The sequence below is a fragment of the Dunckerocampus dactyliophorus genome, chromosome 3 (assembly GCF_027744805.1).
Source record: "Dunckerocampus dactyliophorus isolate RoL2022-P2 chromosome 3, RoL_Ddac_1.1, whole genome shotgun sequence".
Classification (NCBI taxonomy): Eukaryota; Metazoa; Chordata; class Actinopteri; order Syngnathiformes; family Syngnathidae; genus Dunckerocampus; species Dunckerocampus dactyliophorus.
The window spans coordinates 10461674-10476311 of NC_072821.1; the positions used below are offsets into that span (position 1 = coordinate 10461674).

The 14638-nt window shown below is 42.2% G+C and overlaps 1 protein-coding gene across 1 annotated transcript; it reads left to right on the forward strand.

The window, feature by feature from the left end:
- Positions 1 to 408: 408 nt before the first annotated feature.
- Positions 409 to 11529, forward strand: rcn1 (reticulocalbin 1, EF-hand calcium binding domain). The gene is made up of 6 exons (XM_054769668.1): positions 409 to 863; positions 2349 to 2542; positions 2622 to 2800; positions 7640 to 7700; positions 7809 to 8008; positions 8823 to 11529. Exons 1-6 carry the CDS (start codon positions 640 to 642, stop codon positions 8928 to 8930), a joined length of 966 nt encoding a protein of 321 aa, XP_054625643.1. The 5' UTR covers positions 409 to 639; the 3' UTR covers positions 8931 to 11529.
- Positions 11530 to 14638: the final 3109 nt, after the last annotated feature.

Here is a 14638-nt window from a genome sequence, read left to right on the forward strand (position 1 = left end):
TGTAGAATGGATGGGGGGTAGGATTAAATAAGCTTTGCTTCTTCCTACTCCTTTTGGACATGTGGAACTGTCAAAAAATGATTCACGAGATGTATTCCATTGTAACCTTCATGTTCAAATAAACTAAACCAAACCAAACCAAACCAAACTTTGACAGTTTGAACAATGAAACATTTTCACGACAAATAGACAGCTCTGGTTTATTGAGCAAGAAAGATTTTCTTACTTTTACTGTATCACAACTTGTACTGTATCACCCAGCAAGCCGCCACATCCGTTTAGGCGCCAGGTAGCTTGCAACGTGGCGCCGAAATTCCTCTCATGACCCACTGACCAATGCTGTGTAAGCTTACAGAGCATCAAGGTTGAGCCCCTCTTAAAGCTTCGCTGTGATTGGCTGGTGAGAAGGCGACCGGAAGTCACCGCCTGTTTTTTTTTTGTCATCTCTACAAACTAACTGGGTAGTGTCGAATAATTCAAATTTAAAGCCACCAGAGACTTTGTGGACCTCCGGACTAAGGTGTTTCATGTGGACGACTAGTTAGCACTTCAGAGGCGGATTTAGGAGCAGTAAAAGCATCGCGGAGGGGCTACATTAGAGAGGCCTGCTTCGAAACAACAGTCTGTGTTCGACCCTGAATGATGGGGGTCTTCAACTTAATGTGCGCCTTGCTGCTGTGGACCACCATGGCCGACGGGAAGCCCACGACGAGGAAAGAGCGAGTCATTCATGAAACGGATCTGAACAAGAGAACGCAGGAGGACAACAACAGCTTCCAGTACGACCACGAAGCCTTCCTGGGCAAAGAGGAGGCCAGGACATTCGACCAGCTCACCCCGGAGGAGAGCAAGGACAGGCTCGGGTAAGAGAGGATGGTTGTCTCGTTTCTGTTGACACTCTCCACCAGCCGTCTCGTGTGTTTTTGTAAATCACGCACACCCACTCAACACCACTCCAGATGAACAAGACTGCGTGTAACTCTTCATTAATATTTACCAAGTGCATTAGAAAGCTGTGCAGTGCATGCCAGCGAATGAGAAAAGCCCAGATTATTATTATTATTATCATCATGATTATGCCTATGTCGTATTCCCACACACCGTTAAGGACTTAACAGAAATCTCAATTATACATCGTCATGAAAAGAAGCATTATTGTTGCTAATGAATTAATGTCACATAGACACCGCGTGCACTGTTTTCTTTGTCTATTTTGATGAGTTGTTTGCTCCTACGTGGCTCAAGGGGCTTCCTGTGAAAGTGGGAGGACCCCTGGTACATCACAACGTGGCAACTTTTAAGTCTAAGAATACTTGAGTTTCAAATTGGTCTGCTGGCACTCCCACTCCAGCTGTCCTACTGGAGCTCATTCTTCTCTCAGGTGGAAAAAAATACAGATAACAACTTGTCTTATTGATATTTTGTAAGTGTTTAGATTCATATTTGACATATTATATGTGACTACATTGTCACATATTAGCTTCTTGAGATATGAGATATTTGTTTTTGTCATCTTAAAAGAGATACCTGTAGTTCTTGGTTTCCCAGTTCTAACCATCATGCATGATGTCACATGAGATATCAGCACAAAGGTTAAGTCCTCAGTTCAGTGAGCATTTTATGTGACACGTATTCCAAAACACCAGCTTTGACTTACATTCAGTAAGAAAATAAGACTTTAGCATAACTATGCGTGTCATCAAAGTTAAGGCTACTTTTAAACAGTGTTTCATAGTTTTTACATTTCACTATGAATGCTGTTTGACAGTTAAGAACGTTAGAAAGTAACTTAAACAATGCTTGTGCAGATAATAAGGGTTTAAGATGGCTTCAGTTAGACCCGAGAACCTGGAGCCTATCCCAGCTGACTTTGGGCGAGAGGCAGGGGACGCCCTGCACTTGTTTTTCAGTCAGTCACAGGGTACATATTACAAGTATGTGTACAACCGATCACACCCACATCCACAGCTATGGACAATTTAGAATCTCAAATTAACCTAACATGCATGTTTTTGGGATGTGGGAGGAAGCCGGAGTGCCTGGAGAAAACCCACAGAAGCATGGAGAGAACATGCAAACTACACTCAGAGATGCTCCAACTGAAATTCGAACACTGATCTCCAGACAGTGAGGCAGACATGCGAAACATGCTTAACTCACCCTAGAATGTATTGTTTCTATTTTCATTATTCCTGTGGGGAAAATTGCTAAAACCAAAACGTGTATGAGGTTGACTCAGCAACTCATGGATTGTGTTTTGACTTCCACAGTGGTTAGGAGGTGATGAACTCTTGTGTGATGTAAAGACACTATTGTTAAAGTTTTTAAAAGAGTCTTTTTGCTTTCAGTAAAATAGTAGAGCGGATCGACAGCGACTCCGATGGCCTCATCACCACCGCCGAGCTCAAAGCATGGATAAAACGCGTCCAGAAGCGTTACGTGTATGAGAACGTGGCAAAGGTTTGGACAGATTATGACCTCAACAAGGATAACAAGATCTCCTGGGAAGAATACAAGCAAGCCACCTACGGTTACTACCTTGGTAGCTCACACGCTTTCCTTTCAAGCACCATCTGATGACACCAGTGTATGTACAAGTTAAATTTTCTCTGTATGCTCAGCTAATCCAGACGAGTTTGATGATACGACCGACCAGTTCAGCTTCAAGAAGATGCTTCCGCGTGACGAGAGGAGGTTCAAGACAGCTGATCTGAATGGTGACTTGGCAGCCGACAGAGAAGAGTTCACAGCCTTCCTGCATCCTGAGGAGTTTGACCACATGAAGGACATTGTTGTGCAGGTAAGCATACGCTTACAGTGGTCTCTTGTCTTTGCGGTTCGATTAATAATGGCCGTTTCGGGGTTGGCTATGGCCTCGTTCTGTGTAGTATTTTTGGCATCAGTAATGTTATGAGACGTGGCGTTAGATTACATTACGTTTCACACTGCATGGAGACTGGCTACTAAGCCAGCAGGGCCGAGCTGACATGCCATGGCTGAGACTGAGTGGAAGAAAAGATTTTCCTCTCATTCCTTGTGGCAGTGGTAAGTTTTTGGCTTCTTTGTCCTTCTTCCCCACTTTGTTTGAAACACTTCCTTAAGATTAGAATAAGTAAATTGGAGAGGCTAACTAGTTAGCTCGGTAGCTTGCTATACTAGCGGCGGCAGTGATACATTAGCCTGTGCAATGTGATGTAAACAAAGACTAATAGGAGTGTAATAGTTGGTGTTATTTCATGTCTACAGGGCTTTAATAATGTTAAAACCACCAGTATTTAGAAAGTCATAAAGAGGTTTTAAACGGGTTTTCTGTGCTCTAACTACGAAAATAGTCAGTTTAGTAATATTGAATCCAATTTCCTAATTAACCGCGATAAACAAGGGACGACTGTGCCGGGTGGCTGATAGGAATACTCACAAATAATCCATAAATCAAAGCCTACGGCACTCTTGCTCGCCCATGACTACATTTCTATAATTTAATCAAGCACGCCTCTCGTAAGTAATTAATGACAGCCTCGGACTTCCGTCATAGAAATAATCGGAGCAACTCAAAATAAGACGAAACTGCAGTAATACTACAGTATAGAAGTGATGCCACAGCAAGCGGGCCAAAGAGCAAATGCTTAGTGTGAGCACATGCCATAGGGGGCCAGGAGAAAAACAATAAGAAATGGTCTGGTCTGGGTACGGCCTTAGATAAATTTGTTATATTTTGATACGATCCAATTGTAATTTTATGTGGGCCATGGTAAAAAATAAATAAATAAATAAATAAAAAAAAAAAAAAAAAAATTTTGGGAGCGTGTCCAGAGGGATGTACAGACTGTCCCATTTAACGCTCAATCTTTAAATATGAATTTGGCCTCACAGAGCAGTTGCGTGGGAAATGTTTCGCAGTGAGGCACTATGCCGCGTGTTCATAAAAGTTGTACTACCCATTTGGCAGAGTTAATTATTAAAAGGTTCATTTTTATGATGTCACTACTGAATGGTACCAGGGAACAGTTCAGCTTTGTGGCATCTCTTGCTAATAAGTGGTCATGTGGTCAACATCTTACCCTTAGATATAACATATGCTTGATTATAGATAAGCAGCAGCCACACACTGGACTTAAATTTCAGTCACGGTTTTGTATAACTAAAGACGACTTGCTACCAACTAGGCCTGTCACAGCAACAAATTATGCGGGATGATAATTGTCCAGCAAATTATTGCTGTTAAACGATATTGCAACAATATTTTGAGACAATTTTTTTCATGAATGTAATGATAATATATAGCATAATAATGCGAGTTTCTCAGGAGCATTTAACATTGCAACTGGATTGTGAAGAACTTTCAAATTAGATACATTAAACAGACAACATAAATTAACAAAAAAAAGACAGAAAAACCCCAATCAAAATGAAATGGACTCGTAGTCCCTTATAGCAAAAATTGCACTTATATAAAAATCACAATCAATTGCAATATTTCTGATTTGAATCAATGTCACTTTCATTGTTTTCTGGATATTGACAAAAAAGACGGAGAAATAACCCGGAAATATTCTGAAGTTCACATTGTGTGTCAATGCAGACATCAGCTCATTTGCATATAGTCTTCCTTGATTGACTTGTAGCAACATTGTGTGCGGAATACGTTGTTTACGTTTATGGGGCTGTGAACGTTTTGTCGGAGTTTGGTCAAAGTCCCATGTTTTGGATGCAGCAAAATGCATTTGGTGCACAGTGAGGTGTTTTCTTTCGGGAATCACGGCGGCTAAAACATAAGTTCCACCGTTGTATCATTCATTAATTGTCTTTGTCACAAACTTTTCTATCACAAAATGACGGCGCACAAACGGGCTGAAACTGACATCAGATCGTGTTTTATACACAACAGGCATGAAGAAAGTAGCACACGACACACACAGCTAGCCAGTGCTAGGACGAAGAGGCTGAATGATTGAGAGGAGGGTTCACTCATTCCGTTCGTTCCGCTATAGAAACAACGCGCCAGATGTTGAGACCGATGCACAGAGTGAAACCTCCTGTCGTCCAGGCTGTTTCGCAGAGAGAGAGGAGAAAAACAAACATGCATGCACATAAGGCCAGCAAAATTCTTACAACTTCATTTTTATTTATCCTGTGAGTAATTGGTTTATATATTGGGCCGATATCAGCAAAAAAAATAGTAGCGGGTTACATCGGCCTGCATCTAAAATTTCCAGTATCAGCATTCCGATACAAGACCATTCCAGACTCCGCTCCAGCAGCGCCGACGGATCCAGCATGCAGAGCCCACATGATCACAGCTACAGCATGTGCCAGCGTGTTTAGCAAGGATTTAGGAGTGACGTCGGCTGTTTGGCAGTATTTTTTGTTAAAGTCTGAAGATGACATTGCAGCTCAGTGCAAAACTTGTCATGCACAAGCTTTCCATGGTAGCGCAGAACCGTGAAAGTTTAACACAATCAACATCATCGCGCATTTGAAGCAACATCACAGAAAAAAGGTTATGAGGATTTTCATGAGACCACAGCTTCCACTCCTGCTGTCCGAAACATTATACAGTGTGTGAGAATCTCCCACTGGACAACAAGAAGTCACTGGCTGTAAGAGAAAAGAGCCATTCCCCATGTCAGTAGTGAGTAATGTCTGGTTTAAGGGTTTCATTGAGCGACTTGAACATTCATACATTATGCCCAGCCGCCACTACATCGTAGATAAAAGTATGATCCATGACGAAGTAAATGGGTCAGTTTTTCTCATACAGACTATCGCTGACTGTTCTGAGTGATATCACTTGATCAAGACTTTTTGAAAATTCCACGCTACAAAATAAGCGGATGGACGTCGGTATGGGACGATACTCAAGGCTGCATTATCAGTATCGTATCGAAACTAAAAAAAAAAATGTTGCATCAACTCTAGTGATCATACAACTGCTGTAAAATATAACTTCAGAACATGAATTTAGTATTCACCTTAACTCTCATCAGAACATTGCACTACAGACACTTTAATACCGAACTGAATACTTGAATCATGAATCATGAATAGTTTGATTCTTGAACTCACGGTTGACAGCGAAAGCAGCACATTTAGTTCTACTACTATTCTTGAGGTCGCCATGTTGTGCTAATCAGACTGGACGGTGATGCTTTTCCTATGATGCACTATTTCTGGTTCTATGGTCGTCACATTCTTCCACTTTGCCATCGCTGGCACCAGTCTGTAGTGGCATTACCAAAAAATCTCAAGAAAAAGCAAGCGCTGTAGTCATTTAGATGCTCATTTTTGGAAGCTTATTTTTCCCCATGGCCACACAGTCAGGAAATCGCGAAGATCTGGGTTCGAATCTCCCATGGGCATCTCTGTGTGGAGTTCGCATGTTCCCCCCGTGTGTTTTCTCCGGGTACTCCTCCCACATTCCTAAAATGTTAATCTAAATTGCCCATAGGTATGAATGTGAGAGTGAATGATTGTTTGTCTATATGTGCTCCGAGATTGGCTGGCAACCAGTCCAGGGTGTATCCCGCCTCTCGCCCATAGGTCGGCTGGGATAGGCTCCAGCATACCAGCATAGCGGCATAGAAGATGGATGGGTGAATGGATGGATTTCCCCCATGTTTTAATTTGGTGACATAATGTTTTTGTATCTTCCTGTGTATTGACAGACAAAACAAGCACACATTTTGTGAGAGATGTGGAAACAATATTTCTTCCAGACGAGATACTTCGTTCAATTAAGTAGACTCATGGTGTATTTTGGGGGGAAAACAACATTTCTAATGTAAATTTGTAAGGTACAAAGTAGAATGCGCGTATTTACTGTATCTCTATGAGGTAGTATTACAATAACTTATATTACAAGTCCTTTAGTTAGTAGCGTGAGTAGCATCTGAACACAAATACTGTATCCTCTCAAGTTTTTGACATGTTATTGACCAAAAAATGTTTTTATTGTTTACTGCCATGCTGTCATGTCACCTCAGATAAATATCCACAACCAACAGCAAGTCAAACCCACCCACCCATCCACCCTCAATGTTTGCGTTGCATGCTTTTGAAATGCACCAGAGATTGTATACGGCGCTCCATAGTGAACTAAAGAATACTTTTTTTCCCCTTTACTCTAACACGCAACCTTTCGAATATTGATGGAGCTTGTTTATTATTAGTCAGCTATATTCTACACAGACATTAAATATTTAGCACGGTTCAGAGAGGGCGTCTCACCTACAGGGAAATATGCATGCAGGGAGTTTATCGCATGTGTAGATGAGTGCGTGTGTTGCAGCCCAGATGTGTTGTCTTTAACTGAGCACGTTGGCGTGCACTTGCTAACTAATGATCAAGGCAGCTGACACGCCTTTACAGCATAGTTAATGCCTGACAGTGGACAAAGACATCTAGCAGGGCTGGAAGTGTTTGGTGCACACTAAATGTGTGTATGGGGGGGCGGAGGGTTGGCCGTCATCAGCGGTGATTCTTGTAATTGTAGTGTCAGTGTGCCAGCCCAGCTGTAAACTGACCCTCATGATGACTCGCGCTGCCGAGGGCAACTTGTTTCTGTCTTTATTAGTCAAAGTGAAAGTTCCAGCTGCCGTTGACCCTTGTTAATGACATCACCTCTTCATGCCGAATGCAGGAAACCCTGGAGGACATTGACACGAACGACGACGGGCACGTGGATGAGGACGAGTATATCGGTGGGTTCAAGCAATACATTTGATCTAAAAGTCTTCTTGAATAAACAAACACAAAGCGAAACAAATGCGCGTGACCTTGCCGACCTCTGTATTTGTATTTGCTTTCAGCTGACATGTTGGCGCACGAGGACGGCGGTCCAGAACCGGACTGGGTCAGAACTGAGAGGGATCAGTTCTCAGACTTTAGAGACTTGAACAAAGACGGTAAAATGGACCGGGACGAAATCCGCCACTGGATTATGCCGCAAAACTATGACCATGCCCAGGCTGAGGCTCGACACCTGGTCTACGAGTCCGACCAGGACAAGGTACGACTTCTTGACCGCTCATTTCGCTTTTGAAGTCATGGTCACAACAACAGGTAGGGAGAGGAACTTGAAATCTACATGCTCAAACATCATCCCTTGGATGAGATTTGCGTTAATGGAATGGAGGAATGTTCTGAGCTCTTGTTTCCATGCCAGTGCTGTACTGAGCACAATAATCCTCCCTGCCTGCATGGATGGAGCTAGCCAAACTAGCTCAGCCTGAATCAACAGCGCCTCTGCTGTTGGCAGCCAAGCAATGCAATATATGTATGTATGTATATATATATACGTGTGTGTGTGTGTGTGTGTGTGTGTGTGTAAACATGTGTTTTAGGTAGGAGTTTTGCATTCCTGTCAACTAGGATGTAGGAAATACCATACTAGGAGCTTCTGAGGTCTGGCGTCATCTAAATCTAAATCAAGATTCAAGAATCAAGATTCAAGAATCAAGAGATTCAAGATTCAAGAAAGTTTTATTGTCATGTGCATGGTAAAACAGCAGTTATACCATGCAATGAAAATCGTATTCTGTTCATTCTCCCAAGAAAAGAAAGTGAAAGCGTGAAAGTAAATTAAAAAGAAGTGAAGAAACAACAAGCCAAATAAGAATGTTGTTTAGTAATAGAGCTGCTTTAAAGTCAAAATAATTCCATCCGGCTTACTGTTTTACATTATGCACACAGAGACCTACAGATGACACTAGCCTGAATGCTAACTTATCAGGATGTTTTCACTTTATGCTTCAGCTTTTGTGATACCTAATTAATAGGGTACCCTCTGAACACGCTTGATACTATGTTGCTTTATTTCTTAGGACCAGATGTTGACCAAAGAGGAGATCCTGGAGAACTGGAACATGTTTGTAGGAAGTCAGGCCACCAACTATGGAGAGGACCTCACTCGTAACCATGATGAGCTCTGAGCTCCCACTTCAGCCTCCAGTGTGTGTGTGTGTGTGTGTGTGTGTGTGTGTGTGTGTGTGTGTGCGCGCGCGCTCATGTGTGAGGTTCTATTGAGTAGTTGAATGACAGAATCTCAGACTCTCGTTTGAAGGACCATCAGTGCTGATAAGAAATGAATTTGGGGAGCTGTTGAGTCGGTCCTAGCACTAACGATATACAGTACTGTAAGGTCTTGGCGTGTCAGTGGATTGCTCTGTTTCTGACATTCAGAAGCAGAAAGAAGACGTTTCATTCTCGCGACGGTGCCTTCCCTTCTAGCCGCTGTGTCGGCTTTGCTGCCTCACACCTGTTTTTATGCTAACTTTTTGATAACAACTTTAATGTGAAGCTGCAGCTCCAAGAAGTGGTTTTATTTATTTTTAAGATTCTATCTCTGGTCAGAGCAGCAATCAAGTGTTGCTGTAAAGTGTGTGGGAAAAGTTATTAATGTGATATTCTGTGCACGTACAGTAGTATCTCCTTTTAGCTTAGCCTTACGTAACTTTGTTTCAAGTCTATTTATTTTTCACTTGTGTCAAAATAAACATAAAATGCTCTGTTTTAACATTGTTAGTGTTGCGCTAAACAAGGTAACTACAATATTAGAAACTGCTCTCAGTATGATGCAGTAAGTTATGAGCGTGTGTCTCTTGGCATCCTCCGTGGCAATTTCTTGACTTTGACTTTTGAACTCCTTTAACATCAAGAACAAATGGATGTCGTTGTCAGCGCTCAGCACCAATTGTCGTCTACACGCTCGTTCCCATCACGATGCAGAGCGGAGCTGACTGGCGCTTGCTGCTGGCTGTTGCGGTTCAGAACTGTGCGATGTAACTGAGAAAGCGTCTCCGCCACCCAGCGTGTTCCCTCTGCCTGCTCATGTGGAACATATGGATATATGTGTGCCACTTAACAAGACAAGTCAAGCGGGACCAATGCGATAAAGCTCATTAGGAACAGGGGGACAGGACGATGCATGTGTTGTTCCGCTGCAATGTAGGAGGAATGTGCCAACACACCATGAGCAATGTCTGCAATGCTTGTTTTTTCCTTTGGACTCCGTGGAATTAATATGACATTTTCCAGGACTGACTGTGTAAATAAATATCACTGATTTACACAAATGCAAAATATCCAAATACTGACTTTCCTCCTTTTACATGTTTACACGAATGCTTTCAGGGGAATTTTAGTCCCATTTAAATGAAACCTTTTGCTTTGTTATATGGCAAGAATCTTTATGCATTCATTCATAGAAAATTGCAACTAATACTGTTTTTGTAGTTTAAGAAGTAAGAGGATTTTTTTTTTTTTTTTTTTTTTACTTGACCTTGAAAGCATCCCGCCTGCCCGAGCCTTGTAAGACATGTTTATGTACGGAGTAGAAAATGGATGGATGTTGCAGTGTTTTGGAGCTTTTGCTCCAGAGTGCTGTACATGTCAGCTTTACAGGTGCCACCTCTCCGTCTACGACGACACACTCATGCGACAGAGAAACAGCTCATGGTCTGTCTGCAATATGGAGCTAACATCTCATCATTTAAATACAGTAATATATATTTTATAACATTTATAGAGCTCCATTTATTATGGATATATATACACAATATATAACATATATATATACTGTATAATTGCAATAACTGCATGGAAGATGTATTTTTCTTCCTACAAAAGTTTTATATTCGGGGTCTACAGGTTTTTATACAAATTGGCAGGTATAACAAAGTCTCCTCAAATGTCAGAGCTTTTCTTCCTGCCACACACACACCAGTGACCTGGAGAGATGCAGCCGTGACAGAGTTCCGCTTATGATGCTAATTCTAGAAACAAGCCTACTAACTGGCTTTTTTTTTTTATTTACTTGACCCCAAAAGCGTCCCCCCCCGCCCAAGATTTCAATTTCTAATGGTACAGTCTTATCATTGTACCTCATCTTCCAGGTATGGTATGTGTTACTGAGTGAGTGTTGTTTACGTTGACTCACTGTGATTGTTTGTGGCTTCACAGTAAAAGCCATTCACTGCCAGCATTCTGACTGCAGAAACTGACAGCTGCAGCACTTTCTTCCACTATTGGTAACAGTTCAACCTTGGTGGTGGAGGTCTGTTCTCTAGTCTATCCTAGTTTACACACACACACACACACAGTGACCTAGTCCGCTGCCTCTAAATCTGAGGAGCGTCCTTACTTACATCTGAATAACAAGTCAACCCAAAGCACTAATAGACTTCCCCAGACTAGCATATGAGGCTTGTCATGCGTCAGGGTGCATCTGTGTGTGTGATTGTGTTGTCTACGTGAAGGTGGGTGAGTGTGTGATAATTAAAGTGTGTCCATGCACACTGCCCTGCCTCATGGCCATGTTTGTTTAACAGCCCTCCTTTGCATGATGCCCTCCCCAATCATTCACTGCGTGTGTGTGTGCGTGTGAGGTGATGTCTTCAGACGTCTCATATGAGCGTCTGCCTTCATCAAGTCCTCTATGCTGATAATGATGAGCCCTCCGGGTGGGAATGGACTCATCTGCTATCTTTTCAAGTAGTGTTTCTTTTATTTACTGTGATACTGTACAGCTATTTCCACTAATTAAAAGCCAAGTAGTTACTCCAGCCTCCACTCTTTTTGCATTATGTCTTCATAACCTGCTGTATTTATATGTATCTATCATGATTCATTCTTTCCACCCTGAGGGCTTATTGGATTGAAATAATAGCAATAATGAAAGTATGTACTTACATAAAGCTCGGTGGATTAGTGATCCGGATTCAGATCTGTGTTGGGTTAGGCGTCTAGTTTAGCGGAGGCAACAATTTGAGGAAAATGAAGTTTTACTTTCTTGAGATACAGTCATCCCTCGCCACGTCGCAGGTCAAATTTCGCTTCACGCTCTCACGGTTTTTCAAAACTACATGATTAAATCATGCTGTTCCGTGGTTGAACATGGCCCATTTGTAAAGAAATATGCATATTGGAGCACATTTGATGTATTATTTTTGCCTAAATTAAGCATTTTCAAGCATAAACATGGCTTAATGAGCCAGAATTCATATACAGTGTTCCCTCGCTACATCGCGGTTCACCTCTCACGCATTTGCTGTTTTGCGGATTTTTTAAAAGTGCAGTTTTACTTTTGTTTTTTAACAGTGTATGAACACGCATTTTGTTCTGTATCCTTATGCCGTGTTAGAGCCATCTATCGGTGCTCTGTTGTTTGTGTCTGTTATTGTATTTACTACAGCTACCCGTAGAGGGGGTCGTATACTCATGTGAAAGTTGAAGACCTGTCTCAGTATGTGTTTCAGTGCCTGTACAAGCATATTAGCAACCCACAGTAGACATTAGCCAGATAAATATAGCGCCACAGCCATAGAGCATCGAGCGCTGAGCCATACATAAACGTCGCCGCCATATTGGATGTGTCAAGGCTGCGCTGTAAATGAATACAAGTAAATGTATTTACTTTCATAAAGCACCTTTCTACAAAGACATTTAAGTTAATGCCTCTCGTTTAAAAATTCACACGCGAGTGTACAGTACATTTACTTGTATTCATTTACAGCGCAGCCTTGACACATCCAATATGGCGGCGACGTTGACATGTGGCAGCAGTGGACAAACCCACTCCATGCGGCGTTTGTCTATGGCCACAACAGTCCTTACTGGCTAAGGGAGAAGCCACCCATTGTGTTCTGCGTGCCGATTGGCTGTAGACGTCAATCAATTTCCTTTGTGCTGTTTCTTCTTGTGGTCAATGGTAGCTAGCAAACTAGCTAACTGTGTGAGCTGCTTGCTAGTAGTTAGCATGTTGGCCACACAGTCAGGAGATTGGGAAGACCTAGGCTTATGAGCGTCCCAACTAATGATTGTTTTTTTTTAGAAGCGAGCCGTCTTTGGGCTGATTTTTTGCTTGGTACTGCGAGCTAAAATTTGGGTACAAGCTGCTAGTTAACGGCGGGCATAGCCGAGGACAGCTATGCAGGGGGTTTTGTCAACTCACCGCTAGCAGTGCTAGCATTAGCTAGAATTAGCAGTGCTAGTCATCAACACAGCGATCAAATTGATCTTATTTATTATGTACCGTGTAAAACTATGACAGGAATAACACCAAATTAAAAGCACAAAATTAATACAGACCCACTATCCACAAGTACGAGCCTGGACTTGTTCTTCAGAGAGGTTGTGTACAAAAAATATGCACATTTGCACTCAATAAGGTCATCAAATCTTACCTTTGTGCATTCCCACATAGTATCAACAATTGGGAGCCAATATGACGGGAGAGAAAAAGGGTAAAAATACAGTCAATAGTCGCTAGCAAACTCGCTAACTGCTTGCTAACCGCCAATAAACAATACAAGAAGAAGAAGAAGAAGCAGCTCACCGGCTAAATGAATCTTGGGTTCAAGGAGTAGGGTGAGGAGGAGGAAGATACGACAGCAGCAGCGATATGTTTTAACAAGGATACAAAAACGATACAGACGAATGGCGCCGGGACGAGGCACGGTCATAGGAGTGAATACTCGTGAGTCACATAGTAATTTCTTGTGTCCAACCTAGTAGAATGTGAGAAAGTGTTAATGGCTGTCTGAGAAACGTGTATAAAGTGTATGGTGATGGGTTTTATAGCCTTAAAACATATATAATAATTAGAAACAAATAAAGTTGGCTACTTCACGGATTTCAGTTAGTGCGGACTATTTTGGGAACCTATCCCCCGCAATAAACAAGAGAACACTGTATAAGGCATTCAGAAGACACATTCAAATACTCTGTGAATGACATGTAGTATCTACACTGGTCACTAAGTCTAGTGTTCACTTGATCGTCGGGGCAGCAGGCTTTTATTGCAATAAAAATCCCTATTAAAACCATGGGCCGCTGTTGCTGCAGCATCTCACACCAAGCTAAAACTCAACTGTGGACCCCGACGTCACTTCCTGGCCACCCGCCACTCAGCTCCCCGAGGGAACACATTTATAGCAACACACATGAGCACTGCCGCACAGTGGTTAGCATGCTGGCCACACAGTTGGTCCGAATCTCGGCTTGGGCATCCCTGAGTGGAGTTTGCATGTTCTCCCCGTGCGTGGGTTTTTCCGGGGACTACGGTTTCCTCCCATGCATGTTAGGTTCATTGGTGACTCTAAATTGTCCACAGGTATGAATGTGACCCTGAATGGTTGTTTGTCAAAGGCTGGGTCCTTATGAGAGTCCTCCAGGCGCGGCTAGAGCGATGTGAAATGGGACGGTCTCGCCTTCAGTACACTTCCTGGTTGCGTCACATGTTCACACCCGCTCGCTGCTTGCGATACGCCGTCGAGTCCGCAAAGCAGAGAAAAAAAGATGGACAGACCAAAGAAAATCTGAAATAACGGAGCCAAAGTTGTTGTTTTGTATTTATTTTGGGATTGTGTGTTGCTGGAAAGAGAATAGCAGCCATCTGTCAGCGGTTTTATGTCAAGTTCAGAGAGAAATCTTGTATTTTTAACCATAATAATATTATGAAATACTTTATTACTTCTAGCTAGTTAGCCCATTTGCACAACACCTTGCTCAACGTTTGTTTTTATATTATTCATTTAAATGGAGGGTTAGACGTTTGTGAATGATTACTTTGTCTTGTTAGTTTGTGTTTATGTATATAAAATTTCTTAGCAGCATATTGGCAGTCAATCAGCGTTGCAAA

Coding starts and splice junctions, on each gene's coding strand:
- rcn1 (XM_054769668.1), top strand. CDS start 640: ATGATGGGGGTCTTCAACTTAATGTGCGCCTTGCTGCTGTGGACCACC. Junction 2,543..2,621: donor CACCTACGGTTACTACCTTG/GTAGCTCACACG, acceptor CTGTATGCTCAG/CTAATCCAGACGAGTTTGAT. Junction 2,801..7,639: donor TGAAGGACATTGTTGTGCAG/GTAAGCATACGC, acceptor TGCCGAATGCAG/GAAACCCTGGAGGACATTGA.